The sequence below is a fragment of the Xenopus laevis genome, chromosome 8L (genome assembly GCF_017654675.1).
Source record: "Xenopus laevis strain J_2021 chromosome 8L, Xenopus_laevis_v10.1, whole genome shotgun sequence".
In the NCBI taxonomy this organism is placed as follows: domain Eukaryota; kingdom Metazoa; phylum Chordata; class Amphibia; order Anura; family Pipidae; genus Xenopus; species Xenopus laevis.
This window is the reverse complement of record NC_054385.1, coordinates 62,873,336-62,896,068: the sequence shown is the minus strand read 5'-3', so window position 1 is coordinate 62,896,068 and position 22,733 is coordinate 62,873,336. Positions and strand designations below refer to the sequence as shown.

The 22,733-nt window shown below is 38.6% G+C and overlaps 1 protein-coding gene across 2 annotated transcripts in view; it reads left to right on the top strand.

Moving 5' to 3' along the window:
* exoc3l2.L (exocyst complex component 3-like 2 L homeolog) overlaps positions 1-21,772 on the top strand; it is a 29,063-nt gene extending 7,291 nt beyond the window's left edge. For both annotated transcript variants that reach the window (XM_041572820.1, XM_041572819.1), the window contains exons 2-13: positions 1,886-2,358; positions 3,767-4,203; positions 5,598-5,752; positions 8,030-8,144; positions 11,112-11,222; positions 11,842-11,942; positions 14,573-14,677; positions 17,610-17,745; positions 17,973-18,095; positions 20,164-20,319; positions 20,433-20,554; positions 21,116-21,772. In XM_041572820.1, coding sequence (XP_041428754.1) covers positions 1,896-2,358; positions 3,767-4,203; positions 5,598-5,752; positions 8,030-8,144; positions 11,112-11,222; positions 11,842-11,942; positions 14,573-14,677; positions 17,610-17,745; positions 17,973-18,095; positions 20,164-20,319; positions 20,433-20,554; positions 21,116-21,416 — 2,325 coding nt within the window. In that variant the 5' untranslated portion in view covers positions 1,886-1,895 and the 3' untranslated portion in view covers positions 21,417-21,772. The remainder of the gene's footprint in view (positions 1-1,885; positions 2,359-3,766; positions 4,204-5,597; positions 5,753-8,029; positions 8,145-11,111; positions 11,223-11,841; positions 11,943-14,572; positions 14,678-17,609; positions 17,746-17,972; positions 18,096-20,163; positions 20,320-20,432; positions 20,555-21,115) is intronic.
* The last annotated feature ends 961 nt before the right edge of the window (positions 21,773-22,733 follow it).

Sequence of the window (22,733 nt, the reverse complement as noted above, 5' to 3'; positions counted from 1 at the left end):
AAAATCTTAGGAAAAAAACAGACATTGATAGCATGAGTAATATTTTAATTGGAGGTTTTCCCTTTTGTGCACATAGATAGGACATATTTATTGGGCACTAATGACTAATAACCTTTAGGGCAAGTTGTGGTCCACCAGAAAATATATACATAACATTTTCAACATCTTACCATCTATAATGATAGATGGGCACTCACAGACTTAAACTAGACTGGCCTTTGTTATGTTTCTCTCATGCAGATCCATTAAATAGAAGCAGCGCTTTAATATACATTTTGCCACAGGACATAAAAAGCTCTAATAGCTTAAAATGTGTTTCATAAAGGATATATCCAGTTTAAAATACACTCACATTTGAGAAGAATTAAAATGCATATCGAATAAAAAAATTTCAAAAGACGTTTGGTGGTAACTTTCGTATACCCTTTCTGACAGCATCTGCATTTTCTGAATCCAAATAGCAAAAATCCCTACTTTTAGTGAATGCATGCACATGGAAGTTATTATATGGTACCTTCTGTTAAGCAGAAAGTACAATGAGATGTAAGATAATTTCCATAAATCTGCAGAAATAAAGGTATAGTTTAAGATGGGGGTCCCCAACCTTTTTTACTCATAAGCCACATTCAAATAGTAGCCTCTATATGCACTGGCAGCGAGGAGGCTTTGTTTGGCAGTACACCTGGTTTATGCAACCAAAACTTGCCTCCAAGGCAAGAATTAAAAAAATAGCACCTGCTTTAAGGACACTGGGAGCAGCACCCAAGGGGTTGGTGAGCAATATGTTAGGAAACACTGGTATAAGGAATAGGTATAGTCACTGATGACTAGTTTGTTGGGTCAAGTAGTTACTAAAAGTGGAAAGGTCATGTGACAGAGGCAGAGCTCTGAAAATAAGTTTTCTGTAAGAATGCATGCAGCACTATCAACTGTTTCGGATGGTATCTGCCTTTCCAGACCCTACGTATTTTGTGAAACAGGATATTCTGCTCTTAGGGTAAGGCCACACGAGGAGATTTGGGGAGATTTTGTCGCCTGACGAGTAATCGCCTCGTCTTTTGCGCGACTATCTCCCCGAACTGTCTCTGGGTTTTAAATTTGGCGACTATTGAAAACGCATTGCCGCGTGTGCATTAGCGCAGACGACTTTTCATTCTAGCCTATGCGGAAAAACGCTGAGGCAGTTCGCGGAGATAGCCGCGCAAAAGACGAGGCGATTAGTCGCCAGGCGACAAAATCTCCCCGAATCTCCTCGTGTGGCCTTACCCTTAGGTTGGTGGCAGACAGGGAGATTAGTCACCCAGCGACAAATCTCCCCTACTTCGGGCAACTAATCTCCCCAAATGCAAGTATGCGAATCGCTGGTGGGATGGCATACATTCCCAAAGTCGCTTGAAGTTGCCTCACGAGGAAACTTCCAGCGACTTTGGAAATCCGAATCGATTCATATGCCATCCCGCTGACAATTCCTATTCTTATCCGGCGGGAAGGCATTTCGGAGAGATTAGTCGCCCGAAGTAAAGAAGATTTGTCGCTGGGCTAATAATCTTGCCGAATCTTCATGTGTGACACCACCCTTACGGGTTTGTACACTTATGGAAATTATTAACTGTCTTTTCCTTTACTATTCAGCTGAACAGAGAGAACTGTTTAGAGTGTGTCCTCAGTAGAGATAAGACTGAGGACAGATCTTGAGCTATAAGTAAACAAATAAAAAAAAGATTGCAAATATTGACTTGTTAACTCAGCAAAACAATCAATGTGCAAATAGACATATGCATATATAGGGCAAAACACAATGTTACAATTGGTTGTTATTCTGGCACAGTGGAGTGGCTTTTTGTACTGAGCTGAAACACATTATTTTCCTCCAAACAATTTCTAGGACGGAAACTATGCCAGGAGCAGCATCAAATCCTTTTGATGAAAACACACCACTTGACCGGCCCTCCCCTGAAGGGGGAAACCCATTTTTTGAAGAGGAACATGAGATTAAAAGAGAATCTCTAGGATCAGATGTAAAAAGAAGAGGGACTTTGGAGAAGATTGCTGGTCTTTCTCCATTTTTTAAAGGAGGAAAGGGGCTTTTAGGTGGCTGGGGAACACCTGAAAAGAGACGGGGTCGGCGAAAGTCAGAGGATGTCAGCTTGTTATCTCATGGGCGGAAAAAAGATATAAGTGTAGGAGATGAAGATGGTGGAGGCCCTGGTGGAAGTGTTAAACGTCTCTCATTTTTGTGGTTGGGTGGAAGCAGTGGTTATGGTGGGAATCGGTCTCAGAGGGAGTCCATGGTGGAAGTGGTGCCAGAAAGAAGTGAAGCTGAACAAGAAAATGAGAAGACCCGGGAACCACTTTCAGGTATTTACTTTTAGTGATATGCCCATACTCTCTTCTACGCTCACACTCACAGTCTGAATCACCCAACTACTTTCACTTATGATTTCCTTGAAAACAGACATACACTTAGGTAATGACAAATGGAGAGATTTACTTACCACATTAAATAATAGTGAAAGGTAAGGCATTCTTGGGGAGATTTGTCTTTGCGGCAAATTTTTAACACAGGCAACAAACCTCCCTGTGTGTCATTGGTCTTATAGTCAGCCATGCTATTACATTCAAATGTTCCAAAATAGCATTTCTTCTACCGTTAATCGACTTGAATTTTGTAAACAGAATATCTTTTTGCTAGTTAGATACTGAGTCAGAATTTAATAATAAAGAAGCAAAGCAGAAAAACTATTTGAATCGGTATATAAATATTGAACTAATGGGGCTGAGTTATCTAAGCAGCAGATTGTGCAGAAGGTTGTGATTTTTTCAGTTATCTGCACTGGAAAAAAAACAAGCAGAGCTCAAGCTTGAACCTTAATAAATCAGCCACTAAGTGAATGCAAATCCCAATTTCAATACAAGTGGAGTACCTGCTTACCATAAGTATTGAGTTTGTTGTTGATAGCAAATCGAACCCCTATATCAAATTGAGACTCATTTAAAAACCACGCATGATGATTTTGCTCCATGCTGCTTTGTAGTATTGGTATTACTGCCATGTTTAGTGTTTATTGGCACAACATATCAAGTATGCCACACTAAAATAATTTCATGTTTGTAAATATATAATATATAAATCTTTGGTTGAAGTTGGTTTCACACCTTGCGTTTTTGAGACATTCTATACAGGTATGGTATCCGTTATCCAGAAACCTGTTGTACTGAAACCAGTTATCCAGAAAGCTCCAAATAACTGAAAGGCTGCCTCTAATAGACTCTATTTTATCCAAATAATCCAGATTTTTTAAATTATTCTCTTTCTCTCTGAAATAATAAAACAGTACCTTGTACTTATCCGAACTAAAATATAATTAAGCTGTATTGGAAGCAAAATCAGCCTATTGGGTTTACAGTATTTAATATTTATATGATTTTCTAGTAGACGTGGGTATGAAGATAAAATTACATAAAGATGCATTATCCGGAAAACCCCAAGTTCTGAGCATTCTGAATAACAGGTCCCATACCTGTAATAGGATTTGGGTCAGAAGTAAAGCAGGTGAAATTGTAACAGAATAAATGTAATCCTATCAGATTTTACATTTCATTAACAGTCTGTGAATGGCCTTAGAATGCATGGAATAAAGGTTAAATGTTAAATCCACATACCATTGTTTGACACATACATACTGTAGAAGCCTGTTGCAAAGGACCAGAAAATATTATGCTAGGTATGACTTTTCTAAAGAATGTTATCTTACCCCTGATACAGTACTTGAGATCCTTCAACTCATCCAGTGTCGAGACCTACGATCAGCAGACCAACATATTATAGAACTTGAGGCAGAATGTGATGGAGGGACATGTCCGGAAGGAGGACTCAAGAGTCCAGGGCGACAAGCCAAAGATGTGACTCTACTGTATGAGGCTCTGATGAAGGAAATGTGGGCAGTGGTGGAAGAATCACTAAATAATAAAGGAACTCATCATAAACTTGATGAAGTCATTGGGGTAATTTTGCAGGAGGAGGGTAGGGAAGGCCCCCCAGGTATCAAGGACATGAGGCGACAATGGATGAAAGCCATTGGCAGAAGTGTAGAACAGCGTCTCAAGAACAATCTTGAAGGGAAAATGGGTTCACTGTCATCTCAGGCTGACAGGGTTAAGAGGATTGCAGTGGAAGACCTGACAACAGTGAAGAACCATTTGGTGAGCAGGACACAAATACATTAACAAATGTAATATTTGTATATAGCCCTTCAGCCTCACATAGAGTAACTCAGTAAACCAGCTTTTAGGGTTTTTGCATGTCTATGGCTTCCCTACAAGGCCAGTTTGACATATGCAGTTGAATGCAAAAAAATTGGCATAGTTCATTATATTACTTACCCACAGTGCACATTCCTTCCTAGTTCTATATGTAATTGTGCTCGCAACTATCAGATGCAGTACTTTGCACCAGATACCAAAGATTTTCCCCTGCTTGTAAATTATGCATGTATAGATGCAAGTTGAACCTGAGAGGGAAGGGGTGGCATGTGGGCAGGACTTAGCACAAATTGCATGAGATACAAGTGGTGTAGGCAGAGAATATTGAAGATTTAAGGATTATCTCCCAAAAATAGAACTGCTATATATTTATAGATACGTTTTCCAGTGGAAAGCCTTTTATAGATGCACTGGTGGTAAATGCAAATATGGAAGTGCAAGGAGCAGCTTTGAAAACAAGTACCTTAATGAATGGTGTCACGTTGCTCAGTTGTATCCACTTTTGTGCAACTTTGGTTGTGGATGTAAATGAGTCATTTAGAGGCTTTCCTAGTTGGCATTGCAGTCTTGTTTTCTTAGCAGGAGCGCCATCTTAAGTTCCTATTTGGCATTAGGTCCATGGCACATGCAATGTACTGTTTGCTGACATTTTTCAGCAGACTGTGTTCAAAGTAAACAACAGTATGCATTGCTCTTTTTGGGCTCTTCTCTGAATGCAGAGAGTATATATCTCTTTTATATATAGGCTTAATGATAAGCACAGAATCTGCCCCTAGGGTTCTTTGCTGCATGTACAAAGTGTAGAAATATACAAAGGCACACAAAACTGCTGCAAGCAAGGAACACCATACATGTTTAATGCGGAAGTGCAGTGCAATGTTTCGGGGTCTTGCCCCTTTGTCAAGCATGCTTCATATATAGGGTTGCCACCTGGCCGGTATTTTACCAGCCTGGCCAGTAAAAATGATGCTTGATGCCAATGTTATTAATAGGAAAAAATGGCAAGAATATAGGAAGGCTGGTATTTTTTTTCCAGAAAAGGTGGCAACCCTATTCATATAGCATTTGAGGTTGATGGTACCACTGTGCACCAGACATCACTGAATTCATTTGGATAAGGGTGTGCGAGAGCCAGATTCTTATTGCATGTATGAAGTGGCCAGTGATAAAGGTAACTAAGTCAGCTGTTTATAAAGTATGCATGTCTTTCTTCAGTTTGGTAATTCAATAATAAAAGGCTCCCAGTGTCTCTGCAGAATATGACATAGTTTCAGGCAGACAAGGTCACATTAAATATGACTCAGCCTCAAAAACCCTTCAATTTTGTCCACTAGGTTTGTTCTTACCCAAAAGATTTTGAAGTTTTCCGAGTCTACCTCTCTGCCTATCACAATGGAATATCAGACTGGCTCAGTACAACAGCTCGGCGCAATCTCGAGACCAATGAAATATACTTCATTCTAGACTGGAACAGTAATGTCTATTACAGGTTAGTTCCAAATTTGCTGAAAAGGCATATGTGGTTAACAGTGGCTTGTGTCTTAATGTAGCGTGAGTACATGTATATCAGTTGAGCTGTAAGTTTAGTTTCAACATACCTGTCTTTGTAACCCCAAGAAGAAAATACAGTACTATGTATTGCCCATTCTTCACTGCTACAGTGATTATATGTATATTACCTTATCAACCTCTGCATCCATCAACATCTTAGCTAGTATATAGAAAGCAAACTGTAAGTGTCACAATAATATTTTCAAAATACTAAGATAAGAGGTGGATGCAGGCAATCCTTCAGTCTGCCAACCAATCATTACTGCCTAGCTCCAGTCTAGGCTGATTTTTCTGCTATTCCTCAGCTCTCTAGGACTGCTTAAGTGGTTACTGTCCCTAGTTTGTGCCTAACCTTTTTTACTCTGCTGATGGACTTGCTTTTGCTTCACACCTATTTGCTGTATAATATTAGCAAAATGGTCACAAATAGAAAATAGAAAAGTCTTTATTTCTGGTAAACTCTGAAAATCTGAAAACAACTGAACTGAAAATAAGTGTTGGAAGGTGAACAGTCCCTTTAAATAATAGCTCATGCAAAAGCTCCTTATGATGCTGGGGGACATCATCCAAACAACTTTACCATTTAAATAATTTCTACTTCCATGTGGCATCCAGTCATCATCTTTGTTTTAACATAACCAAATCACCCTACCCATCTTAATGAAAAAAACTGACTCATTCTTTTAGCTAACCCCAACCTAAGTATTCCTAAATTGTGGATCCCTGTGATAATGTCAGCACAGTGTCCCCAAAGGTATCTATGCAGTGTCTATGTTTCTGATACTGTTTATAAATACTGTAACCTTGCACTTGCAATGTATTCTTTGTTTTATACAAAATACTAAGATCAAGGTAATATAAATTCTCTTTTATCATCAATTGCCCAAACTAGAAGCCTTTACTATTTTCCTCTTCACTAACTTGAGGGGGTCCTATAGCATACCCCTACAATTTGCCTGCTTTTCAGAGGCATAGTGCCTATGGGGTTAAACAGCAAGACCAGTGCTGTTGCCTATTATGCCTCTATTCTATTTCACCATCCTAGAACAAGCAGATGGCTTTGTGTATAAGCTACAGGCTGAACTATTGCTGCACCATCTTGGCTCTAAACAATAAGAATAAGTGATGTGTAAGTCTGCTCCAAAAATAAATTTAGGTACAAAAATTTAAACAGTAATGACATACTGTATAGTCTCACTACATAAACCCAGTCTAAAGGTACCCAAAACTGGAAGAACCACTAAAGTATGGAGACCAACAGATAGAAAAGCAGTAGCAATAATACTTATAAAATTTTAAAAATATTTATTAGGACATACATAGCCTTAGTGCTTTTTCCATCTTGGCTCTTGCAAGGTCTCACTAGATCCATTCATGGAGTGGCAATATCAAATTCTAGCAAATGCCAGGGGGCTGCTGTAAGCTACCATAGACTGGTGCTTTATTTTGGCCCTATGTGGGTCTAGGTGGGTTTTTTGTCTACTTTAAATACCTGGGGCTATTATGTCCTATGCTTAGAAGTGTGTGTGTGTGTGTGTGTGGGGGGGGGGGGGGTTATGGGGTTTGATACATGCTTGGAGAAGCCAGAAGCATTCTAAAAGAATAAAAAAACAGAAAAAACTATTTGTTCTTCTTCTGTGGCCTTTTATTGACACCTAACCCAGCTCTTTTGAACATGGTCAGCGGGTGGTGGTCAATATTTGATTCCTACTGGACCACTAGACAGCTCCAGCCTCCTTCACAGCCAACAGGGAATTCCCTTGTACATTTCAGTGGTAGGCTGGCACAAACTGGACTTCACTCCAAAAGTAGATGCAAATTTAAAAAGTTTTATTCATACAAAAAGGAACACCTCAGAGGGAGGCCTTACACGTTTCGTGCCTACCGAGATGTTCCTTTTCGTATGATTAAAACTTTTTTAATTTGCATCTACTTTTGGAGTGAAGTCCAGTTTGTGCCAGCCTACCATTGAAATCTACATGTCTGGTATTGCCTCCCCGAGCTGAAGGTCTGAGGCTTAAGCACCTGGACCCCCTGTTGTTATTGGTGAGTTTACCTAACTGCCTACATCTCCTTCACACTGGAACTTTTTTCCTTTTTACCCATTTGCTGTTATCCTTGTTAAATGTAAGGGAATTCCCTTGTTGAGGTATAAAAGACAATAGACTGTATGGATCTCCATTCAGTGGACTAAAATTCACTCTCTCCTTTTCAGGGATGTCCTTTCTCGGCCTGAGATCTCTCCACTTATTAATCCTTTGGAGTTGGGAACCCTTTTATCTCCTGAGACTCGGAGTATGCTGGAGCAGCAATGTGTGAATGCAGTGCAGGTAACTAACTACTGAAAGACTCTCTTATTCGCATCCATGGTAATTATACACCTCTGTTAATCATAAACTCAGTAATTAGGTGATTTGGACTTAAATATTCCTCACCTCTTTAATTATAAACCTTATAGTGCAGATAGCTCAGCGCCTCTCTGCTTTTTTTTCCTCTCCTCCTTAGACTTTTCCCTTCCTCTCACTTTTGATCTCAGCCTATCTCTTTTTTACCCTTTCTTCCGTTTTGCTGTTCTTTCTTTCTTTCTTTCTTTCTTTCTTTCTTTCTTTCTTTCTTTCTTTCTTTTTCTTTTTTATTCACCCTTTTCTTTTCCACCCATCCATTTTTTACATGCACCATGTATTCCCTATATTTATCCATAATTATCCATAATTTTTTTCTCATACATATTTCCCTCTTTTGCTTCTTTTCTCACATCTTCCGCTGTATCAAACATGTTTTATTCTGCTATCCAGTTATGATCTCCTTGTTGTCCCTTTTCATCCGTTTTCTCCCTTTATCTTCTTTTCTACTCTTTCCTTTTCTCTCCTGCTCTCTGCATCACCCCATTCTTTTTTCTGTTCTGCTGTTTTATCTTAACCTCATTCTTTGTTGATCTTTCCTTTACGTTTCTAGTCTCCTTTCACCCCTTTGCAATTTCTCTTTCTAACTCATTTTAACCCGCTTTTTTTGAGTCTGCTTTCCTTAGGCTAATGGCATACTTTGCGTTTCTACACAGACGAAGAAAAGGCAATCAACTCCCGTAGTGGAAACAGAAACATATGTGAAGGGAGAGTTATTTTGAGCAGATCAGCTATACATGTCTGCGTGGCCTTTATAGTTTTTGCCCACTTTGAGGACAGAAAGTACTTTAGTTTGTTATGCAGATGGCATAAGAGTTTGGCAAAGAGTAGCTAGTGTATCCATAGAAAGATGTAGCAGAGTCAGTAGCGAGATAGTCGAGGTGTTGACCGGCCGTGAACAGTATGAAAGATTAGATTTTGAGTACAGTAAATAAAAAGCAGGAAGTGCTATTATTATTATAAACAATAGGTAGCGGTATTTTCAGCACAATTTCATTCATTGTTCATTTTGCCGAACAAGAGTATATTGTCCCTTGTGAGCAAATCACACCTGCAAATTTTTGTGCTAGGGAAAAATCAGACATGAGGAGGCATGGATGGTGTATCGTTTAGTATTGTGAATTGATTTGCTCTTGTTTATGCCCGCTGTAATTAATACAAGGCAGGATCATATAGGGCTCTTTTATGGCTACAACTGCAGAGTGAAAAATGCAATTTTAGATGCTAGTTGCTTTTTTACTCACAATGAGTTTTTATCCATATCTCCAGTATTATTGCAGGCAGGTGTGGAGATGCAGCTAATGGGACAACACTAATACATTGGATACACTCATTATTATTGTTTATATAGTGGCATTATTCTCCACATGTGATTCAGCAGAAGAGACCGGATGGACCCAATGGTGCTTAGTGCAACAATATGGAAGTGCAAGGAGTTTATTGGGATGCAAGTTTGCACGCACCATGAATTGTGTGGCATTGCTTACTACCCTGGAACTACCTCCATGTTTAGGCTGGAGGTAATGTAAGGGTGTCAGTGTATGTTCAATGTGACTATTAGGTTTTTTAAGTGACTTTATCTAACATAATAGAAACTCAATTTTTCTTTCTTATAGTTTTGTGGGAGAGATCATTATGAGCACATTGCAAAGGCTCCTGGGTGTCATTTAGATACACTAAGGGCTTATTTTATATTTTTCAGTCATAAGATCAGAGGGGGCATTCATATCTGTTCAGGGATGGAACTAGATAAGGAAGTTTTAGGGTCCCCAGGGAACTCAGTAATTGTATACATTTGAGAACTCAGTAGTTTATCAACAGCTACTAAGTGCTACTAAATGGATATTTATAATATTTATACTGATGCTATCCCAAATGCTTTTTCTGCCGCACCCTATAGTAGACTCTGTATGTTTTACAGAGGGAGAGTAGGGGAAAAGGGAAGATAGAGGGGGACGAGAAGAGGTGGAAGGAAGTTCACAGTACATAAATGTCAGTTCATGAAAAAGCTTTACATGCAATGAGATAAGGTAAATGTCAGATTAGATTGCATATTGTTACAAAGGGAAGGTGAAGAGGAAGTTCATTGCAAAGTAAAACTTAAAATTAACTTTCAGTGTAATGTAGACCACTAATTCTCAAACTATTTTTCACCATAGCCTGACATTATTCTCTCAAGCGTCATTCATTTACATTGACATTTTCATTAACACTGAAACAGGAAACGCAATGCAGAAACATAAGGATATTTTTAGGACTCTTATTTCAGTGCAGGAAAAGACAATATTTTCTTTTGCTGGGGCTCCTTCTCATCTGGCTTTTCCCCAACTATATACTAAATAGGGGACAGTTGAGGGGAATGGAATTGGCACATGAAATATTCAGCTTTGACAGGCTGTATTCATATACATATGGCAGGGTTGTTTGGGTGAGTCTTACCCTGTGGCTGAAAGAACCATTAAAGAAACAGCCTATGAAAATGGTCTAGCATTCTCTCTGGGATGGAGGTATAGTAAATCTGAGCATTTTTCTTTCAATACGATGCTTAAGCCTGATGTACACACATGGTGAACCAAAACCAGAGTTTTGTGAGATAAAAGACCAAGGGGTCTACTAATATTTGTTATGAAAGTCTGGCTTTTTTGTCGCAAACAAGTGGGAAGATTATGGGCAGTATAAATGAAAATTGACCATACTGGTGAACTTTATCTGACTGTTTTACCATCTTTACAGAAATGTATATTCCCAAGCCATGGCAAACATGCCTTTAGATGTGTCTGATCATTCATTTCAGTCCATAGCATTTAATGCATTTACTCATCAATATATTTCTTTCACCTCTCTCTGTGTTTGGTGTAACACTTTCCATAACAATCTCTTTCTCTCTAACCCCAGCTCCGTATATCACAGAGACTAGAGGAGGAGCTGCGAACAGAACAAGACCACTGGAAGGAAGAAAACAGAATTGATGAGATCCAGTCCAATTTTAGTATGCGTTCCATTCAGGTAACTCTATAAACTCATTTTAATCTGCACCTGTATTTTACAGAAATCTGCTTTCCTAGCCAAAAAAATATCAAGTTCACTTAACTGAGATTTTACATCTAAAAAAGCACATGTTTATGTATGTGGTGCATAAGTCTGTGATCTGGCTGCAGGGTCAGAAGCAGTTGCAGTGTGTGGTATAAGAATGCACAGCAGTTTTATCTGTTATGATTAAATGCCTCAAAATTTGTAACAGTGGATTATAAGCAGAAAATCCTAGAAAGGCCATCTGGGGCCCAGAAAGATATTAGTGGCCAGTAGAAAGGGTTGCAGTGGAAACTGGGCCACCGGGATCATGGAACAGCTGTGTGGGAGGGTGCTGATGAGATATTTTTTTACTAGACTGGTGGATTAGCAACCAACAAACAGTTTGAAGCCACTAGCTCATTTGCAGTCCAGCACAACATAAACAAAGATCAGGGATGGTCAGGGAAAACACTAGAGTTCTTGATGCCAAAAATTGACCACATGTATCTTTAGCCTAATAGTTTTTTCCCCTCCCATTCCTTCATTTTCTGAAGATGTAATAGCAAGTTGCCCTTTCATCTTACAGGACCAGGCATTTTGTTTTGTCTTGTAGATTATGAAGCCACATGTAGAACGCGCTCCTGTAATCAGTAAAGGATTTGGTATTGTTATGTCTCAGTCCTGTTTACGATGCTTCTCTGACTTCCTACACAGGTAACTGCCATGAGGGATAATGGTAAATAATGTAGCTTGTGATACCTGATAGGCATCCTGTAGCCCACAGAATGGACATTCCAGCATTATATACTGTGCAAAATACAGTATATGTCTATTTCAGATCAAGGTCCCTGTGGTTTGTAGATATTGGGCTGTCAGTGAGATGAACCACTATCCATTGCAATGCACTTGCTCTTGTACAGTAATGGGTACTAATCTACAAGCAGCTACAGTATATTGTTGCATTTTATGGGCACAGAAGCATGAGGGTTCATGCTGTGATACCTTATTGAATAACCAAATATGCAGGTAGCTTCTTCAATGCATCTCAGCATATCAATTCTCCTGCCCTACAGAATGTTGTGGCTGTTCCGACAGCTTGAAGAACAGAGCTGTTTGTGTTTCCCTTTTACTCCTTTTACCAGAGTCAGGTCTGGTCTTCCTCAGTCACTTCTTTTAAATTTGTCCTCTTCTCCCCACCCAACGCACCAAATTTCAACCTCATTACATATGATTGGTCACTGCCCCAACTCACTGCTCCCTCAGCTAAAGGTGCATCTGTGACTTTTCTTCAGGAAAGGTGACCTTATTTGGGTTACCATCCAGCTGACTTACTGGCACTTGGCTCTTAATTGGGCACTTACAGACAAAAGTGGTTTGATATAGATACAATTGCATGCTATATTTTGAAATCAAACAATATTGAGCATAAACAAAAAAAAAATAATGCAGCATTTCATTTCCTGGCCAAAGTAAACAAAGAATTTTGTGGTGAATATGAAAGCAAAACTCCCAATTAAGAGTTGTGCACAAGCCGCACCAATACCAATTGCATGCAATTTATTGGGTACAGTAAACAAAGAGAACTTATAAGTTTCTGCTCAATAGCTTAATGGCTTACACCCCCTTGTAATTTGGTGTGCTGTGACTCTTGCACATTAATAGGAATGGTGAGTGCACTAGCACTAGCGAGAAAATTTTGGCTTTTTATACACACTTTGCATCTGTTAATATGAGCGAGGCACATCTTTGTGCAGTATCCACTGTTTATAATTGAACCCCTGTGATCATAACATTACTATAATCTAACTGAATGGGTGATTTCAGGATGTGGGTGACTGAGTATGTACCCAATTGTGGTTTATTTATGGGTAGCCAGAAGCGCCTCTTTATTAATTTTTTTTTGCAAAAGCCCATGCTCACATTTAATAGTTAGAGCACCAAATAAACAATGACATAAAACAAAGCTCTCCAAGTGCCATCCCGCCGGCGATTTTGATTCTAGCCAGCGGGAAGGCAGTTCCTGGTGATTAGTCACCCGAAGAAGAGTCGATTTGTCGTCGGGCAACTAATCTCCACGAATCTCCACGTGTGTCTCTGCCCTTAGAGCGAGAAAAAAACACCCACTGACTTCAATTAAAAGAAAGTAAAATAAATAAACAGCCAGCTGACTTCAATGCATTTGACATAAGCAAAAACTTGAGAAAAGAATGCCTGATATGAAACTCAATAATGCTCAATGCTGACTTCAATGCATTTGGCGTGAAAAAAAATTTAATTTGAAAAAGATTTTGAGAAAAAAACGCCTGTTTACTCCAATGCATTTCACAAATGTGTCCAGTTGTGCACATTTTATGTGAAACAAGGCAGTTTAGCTTATCACTTCAGCCTTTGAGTATTAATGATACATATTACATTTGTTGTGACCATAGTTATTACAACTGCCTTGCAATGCTGGGATCCTTAGTTTCGATCTGACCAGGGCATTATATTTAAAGTCTAAGTCTTTTGTATCTTCTCCACATTTCTGTATGTTTTTTCTCTGAATATTCCATTTTTCTCCCACACAAAACATGCATATGGGTTTATTAGCTCCTGATGAAATTGACACTAGTGTGCGCTTTGTGTGCGAAGAGGAGTGGCCGACAGTCTGATTTGACATTTAGGTCTATGGCAAATGGGGAGATTTCAGATTCAGGGAGATTGGTCGCCTGGCGACTAATTGCCGCGTCTTTGAGGTGACTAATCTCCCTGAATGGCTTGCTGGTATCTCGCACCCGCTATCGCTAAAGTCGCCTGCGCCTATTCACACGTTGCGATACATTTTTCAAAGTTGCTCTAAATTGCCTCGCCATTCAGGGAGATAAGACGCAGCGATTAGTTGCCAGGCGACTAATCTCCCTAAAATCTTCCCGTGTGGCCTAGCCCTAAGAGGAGCTAAATGGTGTTGGCCTCAAAATATATAGTTCAGATAACTAATGCAAAATGATAGGTCCAGAGTAGTATTAGGTCTTTCTCTAAACTGCTAAAATCCCTAGCATTTTATAGCTCTGTGGGAGAGAGACAAAATGCGTGATATGGCAAAGGCCTGTCAAGTCATTGGTGTGGTGGACATATGGATCTTTTGCTTGAATTGTGGCTTAATTCAAGCTTTGTGTTTTTTCCTCCCACACAGCTACAAACTACTCAGGCAACAAAATACTTAAAGTCACCCTGCCTACCATTGACTTCAGATTTGCAGTTCATACGTGGTGCTGTGATTGTTTTCTCCACATAGAGTCTACTCTTCAAAAGGTGTGGATGACAGAACCTAACAGATTATCCAATGTTTCTGTTTCTTGCAACAGCTTCCAGAAAGCAGTCGATCGATTTCACGCAGAGCAAAATGGCGTGACTTCAGAGTCTTATATTTATGGGATAATTGGCATAGTGAACTGCTGCCCTCCTTTCAGGTAAAATGCTTCATATGAGTAGAAGAACATTTTTTAAAGGGACAGTTCCAGTTTAAGTTAACTTTTAGGATGTTATAAAATGGTCAGTTCTAAGTAACTTTGCAATTGGTCTTCATTATTTATTTTCTATAATTGTTATTATTTGCCTTTTTCATCTGACTCTTTCCAGCTTTCAAATGGGGGTCACTAAAAACAAATGCTCGATTAAGCTACAAATTAATTGTTATTTATACTTTATATTATTCATCTTTCTATTCAGACCCTCTCCTATTCATATTCTTGTCTCTTATTCAAATCATTGTATAATTGCTAGGGTAACTAGCAAACTAGAGTGAAAAACTAGAGAGCTGCTGAATAATAAGCTAAATCACTCAAAAACCACACATGATATAAATTAAATACTAAATGCAGTTTGTCTCAAAACATCACTCCCTACACCATACTAAAAGTTAACAGAAATATGAACAACCCCTTTAACACAATCTCATTGGTTTTGTCTAAAGTGTTTTAACTTAATTTTTCTGAAACTTGTGTGCTTCAGTAGTAAGATCCTGGTGCACCTTAGGAACAGATAACCTGGTGGTTACTTCCCTGACCCCATCGCAGACTCCTAAACTAACTCTTTCCTATCTTTCTCACTGCTGGGAATAAGTGAAACCCAAGCAGAAAAAAAGTCCCTAACAATTCAGTTCAACACTGTCCAAATCAACTGACTCCCATCTGCCTGCATCACTTGATAATCAGTCCAAATGATAAGTTAAAGATACCCAATGCAGCTGGAAATAGTCAAGTTGGTTGACCATCTAACTTCATGTTTGGCTGGCAAAAAACTCTAATTTTGTAGGCAATTATAAGTAATATATGGTGTGGCTTTACATGGTGCTAAAAATGAATATTATCGTTAAAAATAGCCCCTTTATTGAAGCTCCCTATAGATGTTCTCTGGTCCCTCTCCCTGTTTAAAATGAGGTGTGGGCGTGTCCTAACAGTCCCCGCCAGAAAGACAGTAGCAGGGGGATAGCCAATCACAGCCCTGCAGTCACAAAAGCAAAGACAGGCTTCAGTTCCCTTTCAGGTCCTGCTAGCTGCTGATTGGTTCCTATCCAACAGTGCAGTGAGCTGAGTGCCACCGGTTCCCCTGCACAGCCTGGGAATTCACGAAGCAGAAAGTGGAAGAGAAGGGAGGGATTATTATTATTTTATTATTTTTCAGAAATATTCAATAATTCAGCCTGAAACACTACTTTTTTTTGCACAATTCTTCTATATCTAAATAAATAAAACACTGGTACATTCTTATTTTTACACAAAATGTCTACTTTAAGCAATGTTCCCTTTAATTCCTTCTCGGCTATATGCGCAAAAAATTATTTTGTGCAGGTATTTTAAAATTTTGAGCTCAGTGTTTAAAAACTGTGTGCTCAGGTCAGAATCTTTTGGGGGAATGTAATATAATTTGCTAATGCTAAAACTGTTTGCAATTAATTCACAATGCGACTAAATGTTTGCAAAGTGAACAAGTTTGCCTTTGCGAATACTTTGCCCCTCACGTGACTAGGAGGATAGAGATTGTGAATGTTATAGTTTGCGAAAGTGTACAGTGTATGTAATAAAACTTCTAAATGAAAAAGTTATGTTTGCTCAAAAAGTTTACGTCACCTTCAAGCAAATCTTAAAGGTTTACAATGAGCAATTAAGATTCACAATGCAATAAAATCCTAATGAAGATAATTAAAAAATTTTCTCATTGTGAATTGTATTACATATCCCACTATGGGGCAAATTCACTATGCGCCGAAGCGCCTAACGCTAGCGTCAATTTGCTAGCGTTGGGCATTTTTGTTACTTCGCAAATTCACTAACGGACGCTTGTGTAACTTCGCTAGTGTAACTTCACACCCTTACGCCTGGCGAATTTGCGCAACGGACGTAACTACGCAAATTCACTAACGCACGCATTGTTCTGAACGCTACCTTTTACGCTAGACTTCCTTCGCCATCTCAGACCAGGTGAAGTGCAATAGAGTAGATAGGGATTTATTCAAAAAAACTTCAAATTTTTTCTAAGTCCCAAAAAACACTGGCGTTTTTTCTATATTATGGGTGATAGGCTGAAAAAGATCGAAAAATTTTTTGGGGCTCCCCTCCTTCCCCCCTACATTTCCTAACTCATGGCAACTTAACTATACTTAAGTGGGCACATGTGTAGGGCAAAATAAAAATCTTATTTGATGTTTTGAAGGTTTCCCAGGCATTTGTAGTGCTGCTACATATTCCTTCATTGAAATTTGAATTTGGCGCCGTATGCAAATTAACCATCGCTAGCATAACTTTGCTTCGCTGAGCGAATCAACGCTAGCGCAACTTCGCAACCTTACGCTACCCCTGAGCGCAACTTCGGATTTTAGTGAATTTGCGGAGCGCTGGCGAAATTACGCCTGGCGAAGTGCGGCGAAGTTATGCCTGGCGCAACTACGAATCTTATTGAATGTCCCACTATGTCCACCCCACAAATTGTTGTGCTGGCCTTAAAATCTGTGAGCGCATGTACAAGCTCACACCTTAGAGGGAACATTGGTCTCAAGCTATAGTAAAATAAATGGTCAACCATTGATGTGAAGTGACTTTGAAATGCTGCCAAAGGTCCTTTATTTCATTGCTTACCCAAAAGATTTTTTCCCACAACAAGAACAAGAATTTTTGCCAAAACTAATCATTTTTCAAATTTTATTATACTTTTTTGTATTCTTCCTGTAACACCAACCACAAGACAATCACATTCCATTCTATTTTTAGTTCTATTTTAGTTTTAATCTACATCTCCCAGCATCCCCTGACAGCTGTTAAGAGAATTTGTGTCTTGTAAATTCATAAACAGCAGTTGCTTGTTTTTGATCATTTCATTTATTACACATTTCTGCATTTAATGTAGGGAGTTTGCAAATCGTATGGCGCAATTTGAGTCATCACAGGGTGAGGAGCCTCTGCGGCAAAGTGAGAAATCTCTTGATCGCATTATTAACCTTGGCACAAAGACAATTTGTGATCAGGTGCTTCATGATCTTAAGGTACGAGTATACCATGGAGTATGAGTCTTGCAATAGAAGTTACCTTCTACAGTCTTGCATCTTACTCTTCTTCGTCTATTTAAGAAATCCAAAACAATATGCATCATTTGATACCTTGCAATATACTTCTCAGAATAATTGTATCTCAGTAACTAAGTGTTCTCTTAAAATTCATCTGTTGTCTTATTTCTTGAGCTTTAATGTTTCCCATATTTGGCTCTCTATAGCCCTTTTCCAGGAAGCTACTGGGACGTCGATGGCTGAATAACTCAGATGCATGTGAGGGGATGGTTGCAGCACTAACAGACCGTGTTTCTGCCCTTCGCAAAATAAGTCAGGGACCTTACCAGGTATGGCACCAATTATGTCATCATTGTCTCATTATTGCAACTCACTTTATTTTGTTGTATTTTGAAAACAATAGGCTATCTTACAGGTTTCACAATTACAATAAGGCAACTTCAAATGATGTAAACAGCTAATAACAGCTAATATTGCCTGTGCATGTTGTGTCCATTTTATCCAGTTCTATACACATAGAAATATTGACTTTTTTCAATTGCTTTTTCCAAAATTTAAGTTTCATGTTCCTGTTTCTGGTGTTTCAGTCTGGCAGTTTAGTAATTCAGGTGCAGATTCTGAACTGTTATAATTTGCTACATTAGTTGATACATTTCTCAGCAGCATCTCTGGAGTATTAGCAACTATTGTATCAGCTGCCTTTAATGAAACACAGGGATTTTGCTCAACTAAATGTATCAATTCAGACCAGTTACAGAGTCAGCGACCCCCCCTCCCAGAGCTGCTTCAAACACACATAAGAAGGGGAAAAATTTTACACTTTAAAGGGGAAAAACTTTACACTTTAATGTTAGAAAAACAATCACACATAGAAAATAGAAAGTAATTGGAAAATGTTTTTATTTCTGGTGATCTATCTGAAACAAAAGTGAACAACCCCCTTAATAAATGCACTGTTTTCTAAGGCTCGGACATTTACATAATGCATAATGGAACATATTCAATTACATGAAAAACTTATAGGATGTATTAATATAAGTCTATGGGGAAATTTGAAATCGAATTAGAAGATATAAATTTTTCAAGGAATTGAAGATGGCCCAGTTTTTAACGAGCAGTAAAAATATGTATATAGTTAATTTAGGTTGAAAAAGACCAAAGTCCATCAAGTTTATAGGTCCCTGGTGAGGCTTCATCTGGAGTATGCAGTGCAGTTTTGGACTCCAGTCCTTAAGAGGGATATAAATGAGCTGGAGAGAGTGCAGAGACGTGCAACTAAACTGGTTAGAGGGACAGAAGACTTAAATTATGAGAGTAGACTGTCAAGGTTGGGGTTGTTTTCTCTGGAAAAAAGGCGCTTGCGAGGGGACATGATTACACTTTACAAGTACATTAGAGGACATTATAGACAAATGGCAGGGGACCTTTTTACCCATAAAGTGGATCACCGTACCAGAGGCCACCCCTTTAGACTAGAAGAAAAGAACTTTCATTTGAAGCAACGTAGGGGGTTCTTCACAGTCAGGACAGTGAGGTTGTGGAATGCACTGCCGGGTGATGTTGTGATGGCTGATTCAGTTAATGCCTTTAAGAATGGCTTGGATGATTTTTTGGACAGACATAATATCAAAGGCTATTGTGATACTAAATTATATAGTTTGTATAGATATGGGTATATATAATTTATGTGAAATTAGGGAGGGGTGTGTGTATGGATATTGGGTTTTTGTTTGGAGGGGTTGAACTTGATGGACTTTGTCTTTTTTCAGCCCAATTTAACTATGTAACTATGTAACTTAACTATGTAAGTTCAGCCCCTCCAAACAAACTCCAGCACAAATATATCACATGCATAAACATACATATCTCTACACTCACATATATAACCTACATACCTATATTAACTTAACTGTAGATTAATATATATAGTGAATAAAATACCCCCTATTGTTATATATAAGATATTATAAGTTACCAAGGAGTTCCATGACCATATAAAAGCTGGATACTGAAGGCCTTTTTTACAGGTCATGGAACTCTAAGGTGACTTCTAAGATCCTCATATTTTGCAAAAGGGGGTACTTTATTTATTAGAATACACAAGTTTCAGTGAGTCATGTGACAGAAATATATATATATATATATATATATATATATATATATACACAGTATATATATATATATATATATATATATATATATATATATATATATATATATATAATTACTCTTCAAAAGAAAATCACAGACTTCACTGGAATCTACCCTGGAACCTGACTGAAAATCTTATATGTGAGACTCTTTTCAACCTAACTAACTTGCAGATGTGATGTTTGCATGAAAATGAACACGAAGCTGTCACTTGGGTGATGTTACTGTTTTTATTGCCCTCTGAAGGTCGTTGTTTCAGAACTACATCGAAGGGTTTTTCTGGAGCTAGTCCGTCCACTTTTGCAAGGCAAGATGATCTGTAACACTTCAAAGACTCGGAGGAAGGTCTCTAGCAAGTTGAAAGATGAAGCCAGACAACTGGGACAGATCTTCAACAAACTGGTAACCAAAGGGAATGACCCCTGTTATACCTATCACTTACTGCCATATCATAGTTATCTACCAGTGTAATGATTTCATGATGGTGGCTATAACACCTTCTCTTATTACTACAGGAATCCCCTCAAACCAGCTTGGATCATATAATCCCTCGCCTCACAGAGATATTAGTGCTAGAAGATACCGCATCAATGCAGATGGAGGTTGGGATGTTGGTCTCTGACTTCCCAGATTTTAGGTTAGTCTGTAAACCCTGCAGTGCTATTTGCTGTCCCCTAACATAGCTATTATTCAACTGATATATATGCATTATTTAAAGATAGCCATATTATATGTCCTATTAATTTCCCAAGGCATTGATGAGCATTATTTAGTTATTATAAAATAATAACTAAATAACTAAATAATAAAGAATAACCAAAATACCTTATTAGAAGCTCTGGTTAAGCGCTTACATGCAGCAGGCATTTTAATGTAACAAGAGGTGTTGCATGTAGTGTCTACATTAATTTGTGTAAACAGGAAAAAAAGAGGTGTGTGAGCTAATATTAGCTGTATTATCTGCTGCAGATCTTATCGTTTGTTTCAAGCTCATTACACACTTTCATAAACAAAAGTAAGCACACAATGGACTTTGGCACACAACTCACAAACACATGGGAGGTGCATCTTTACAAGTATATTTTAAGATTTACCGCAAATTTTTGCTACTTATTGGAAGTATATTTTAGTATCCTTTCAGTCACTGTTTTGAGTCAATTTTCAAGGGAAAACTTTTTGTTTTGTTTATTTTTAATAGGAAGCATCACCTACTGGCCTTAATGGATGTAAGGGGACTCTGGGATCCAAACCAAAGGCAAGAAATCTTAGGAGTCCTCCATGACTTGCAAGACATAGATTGTTTATCAACCTCTCGTGGAACACCTGGATTTTTTTCAGAAGTGCCAATCACCAGGGAAACATGCTGTATTAATATTAATATTTCAAGGGCCTCCCAGCTGGGCCGCAGGACATTGAGCAGACTGAGCTTTCAGGGAAGGAGCACTCGGAGTAATGCGTCTAATGGCTTGAGGTCAGTGGTGGAGGACACTCATCTTTAGCACTGGCCATGAGTAAAAAGGAATCAATATATGTCTGATTTTGTAAACTCTGAACATAAAAATCTTTGGCAGAGGTTGTAACATCAGCTGCCCTTTTGCAAGTACGTCATCATGGCTCACATGACACAAGACTTGGTGCCGTGATGATTGTAAAGGTAGCTACATGGCCCGAGTTTTAGTAGTTCTGCACTATTTATCATCAATTGACAGAGACTTAAGGGCTATATTTTATGGCACATTGAGTAGCAGCCTTTTGACTGCCTTGTTTTGTATGTTTTTGTCAAGGTGAACACTCTGTATGTATTTGAACTTGTGTGTAATGAATATTAATTTTAATAAATATTAATTTAACAGTACCTTCCATTTTCTTGCTGTATTTGTGCAGTTATATCTCAAACAGAGTAATAAAATAAGAAAGTATGAATGAGAAGAGATAATAGTAATAGATAATAGTAATATAGAGGAAGGAGAAAGTGACTGAATGTACTAAGGCAATAAAAATAGTGGGCCTGCATTCAGAGGGCACTAAACAGTGCCAGAAGTAGCCAGACATACAACATGTGCTGAACAGAAGAAGATGAGTGGCAGTGGAAGTAAATGTCACAGGAATGTGGCATAAAGTACTGAATTAGTAGAAGGAGGGATGGAGATAGACTAGGTCAGGGGTCCCCAAACGTTTTTACTAGCCAACCTTTGAAATTTAAAAATAGTTGGAGAGCAACACAAGCATAACATTAATTCCCGGGGGGTGCCAAAAAGGGCTGTCATTGGCTATTTGGTAGTCTTTATTTGAATTTGCAATCTACAGGAGGCTTATTTAGCTGTTCACCTGGATTTTATGCAACTAAAGCTTGCTTTCAAGCCAAGAATCCAAAAATAAGCACCTGCTTTGAGGCCACTGAGCGCAACATCCAAGGAGTTGGTTAGCAACATGTTGCTCATGAGATACTGATTGGGGAAGGCTGGACTAGGTAATAACAGCACGGAGAGGGAATGGATGACCAACGGAACTGTTAAAATATTCGTTTGTTAGTTGCAATTGCAAATAGCAGGGGAGGACAACAATGCAAAGAGACTGAAAAGTATGCATAATGACATAATAGAGAAGAGGATACTTCATTACAGAAAGCATACCAAAGTCATTAAATGCTCTTACATTTTGTGAAGGCAGTTGCCCAACCCCATCTCTTCCATCTCCAGTTTGGATCCCGGAATGCTTTCTCCATGAACTTGAGGTAACAGGGAGGTGTCAAAGAAGGGATATAGCCATATAAACAGGATACAGAAGGGGAGAGAGTCACAGGTCAGCAGGGTATC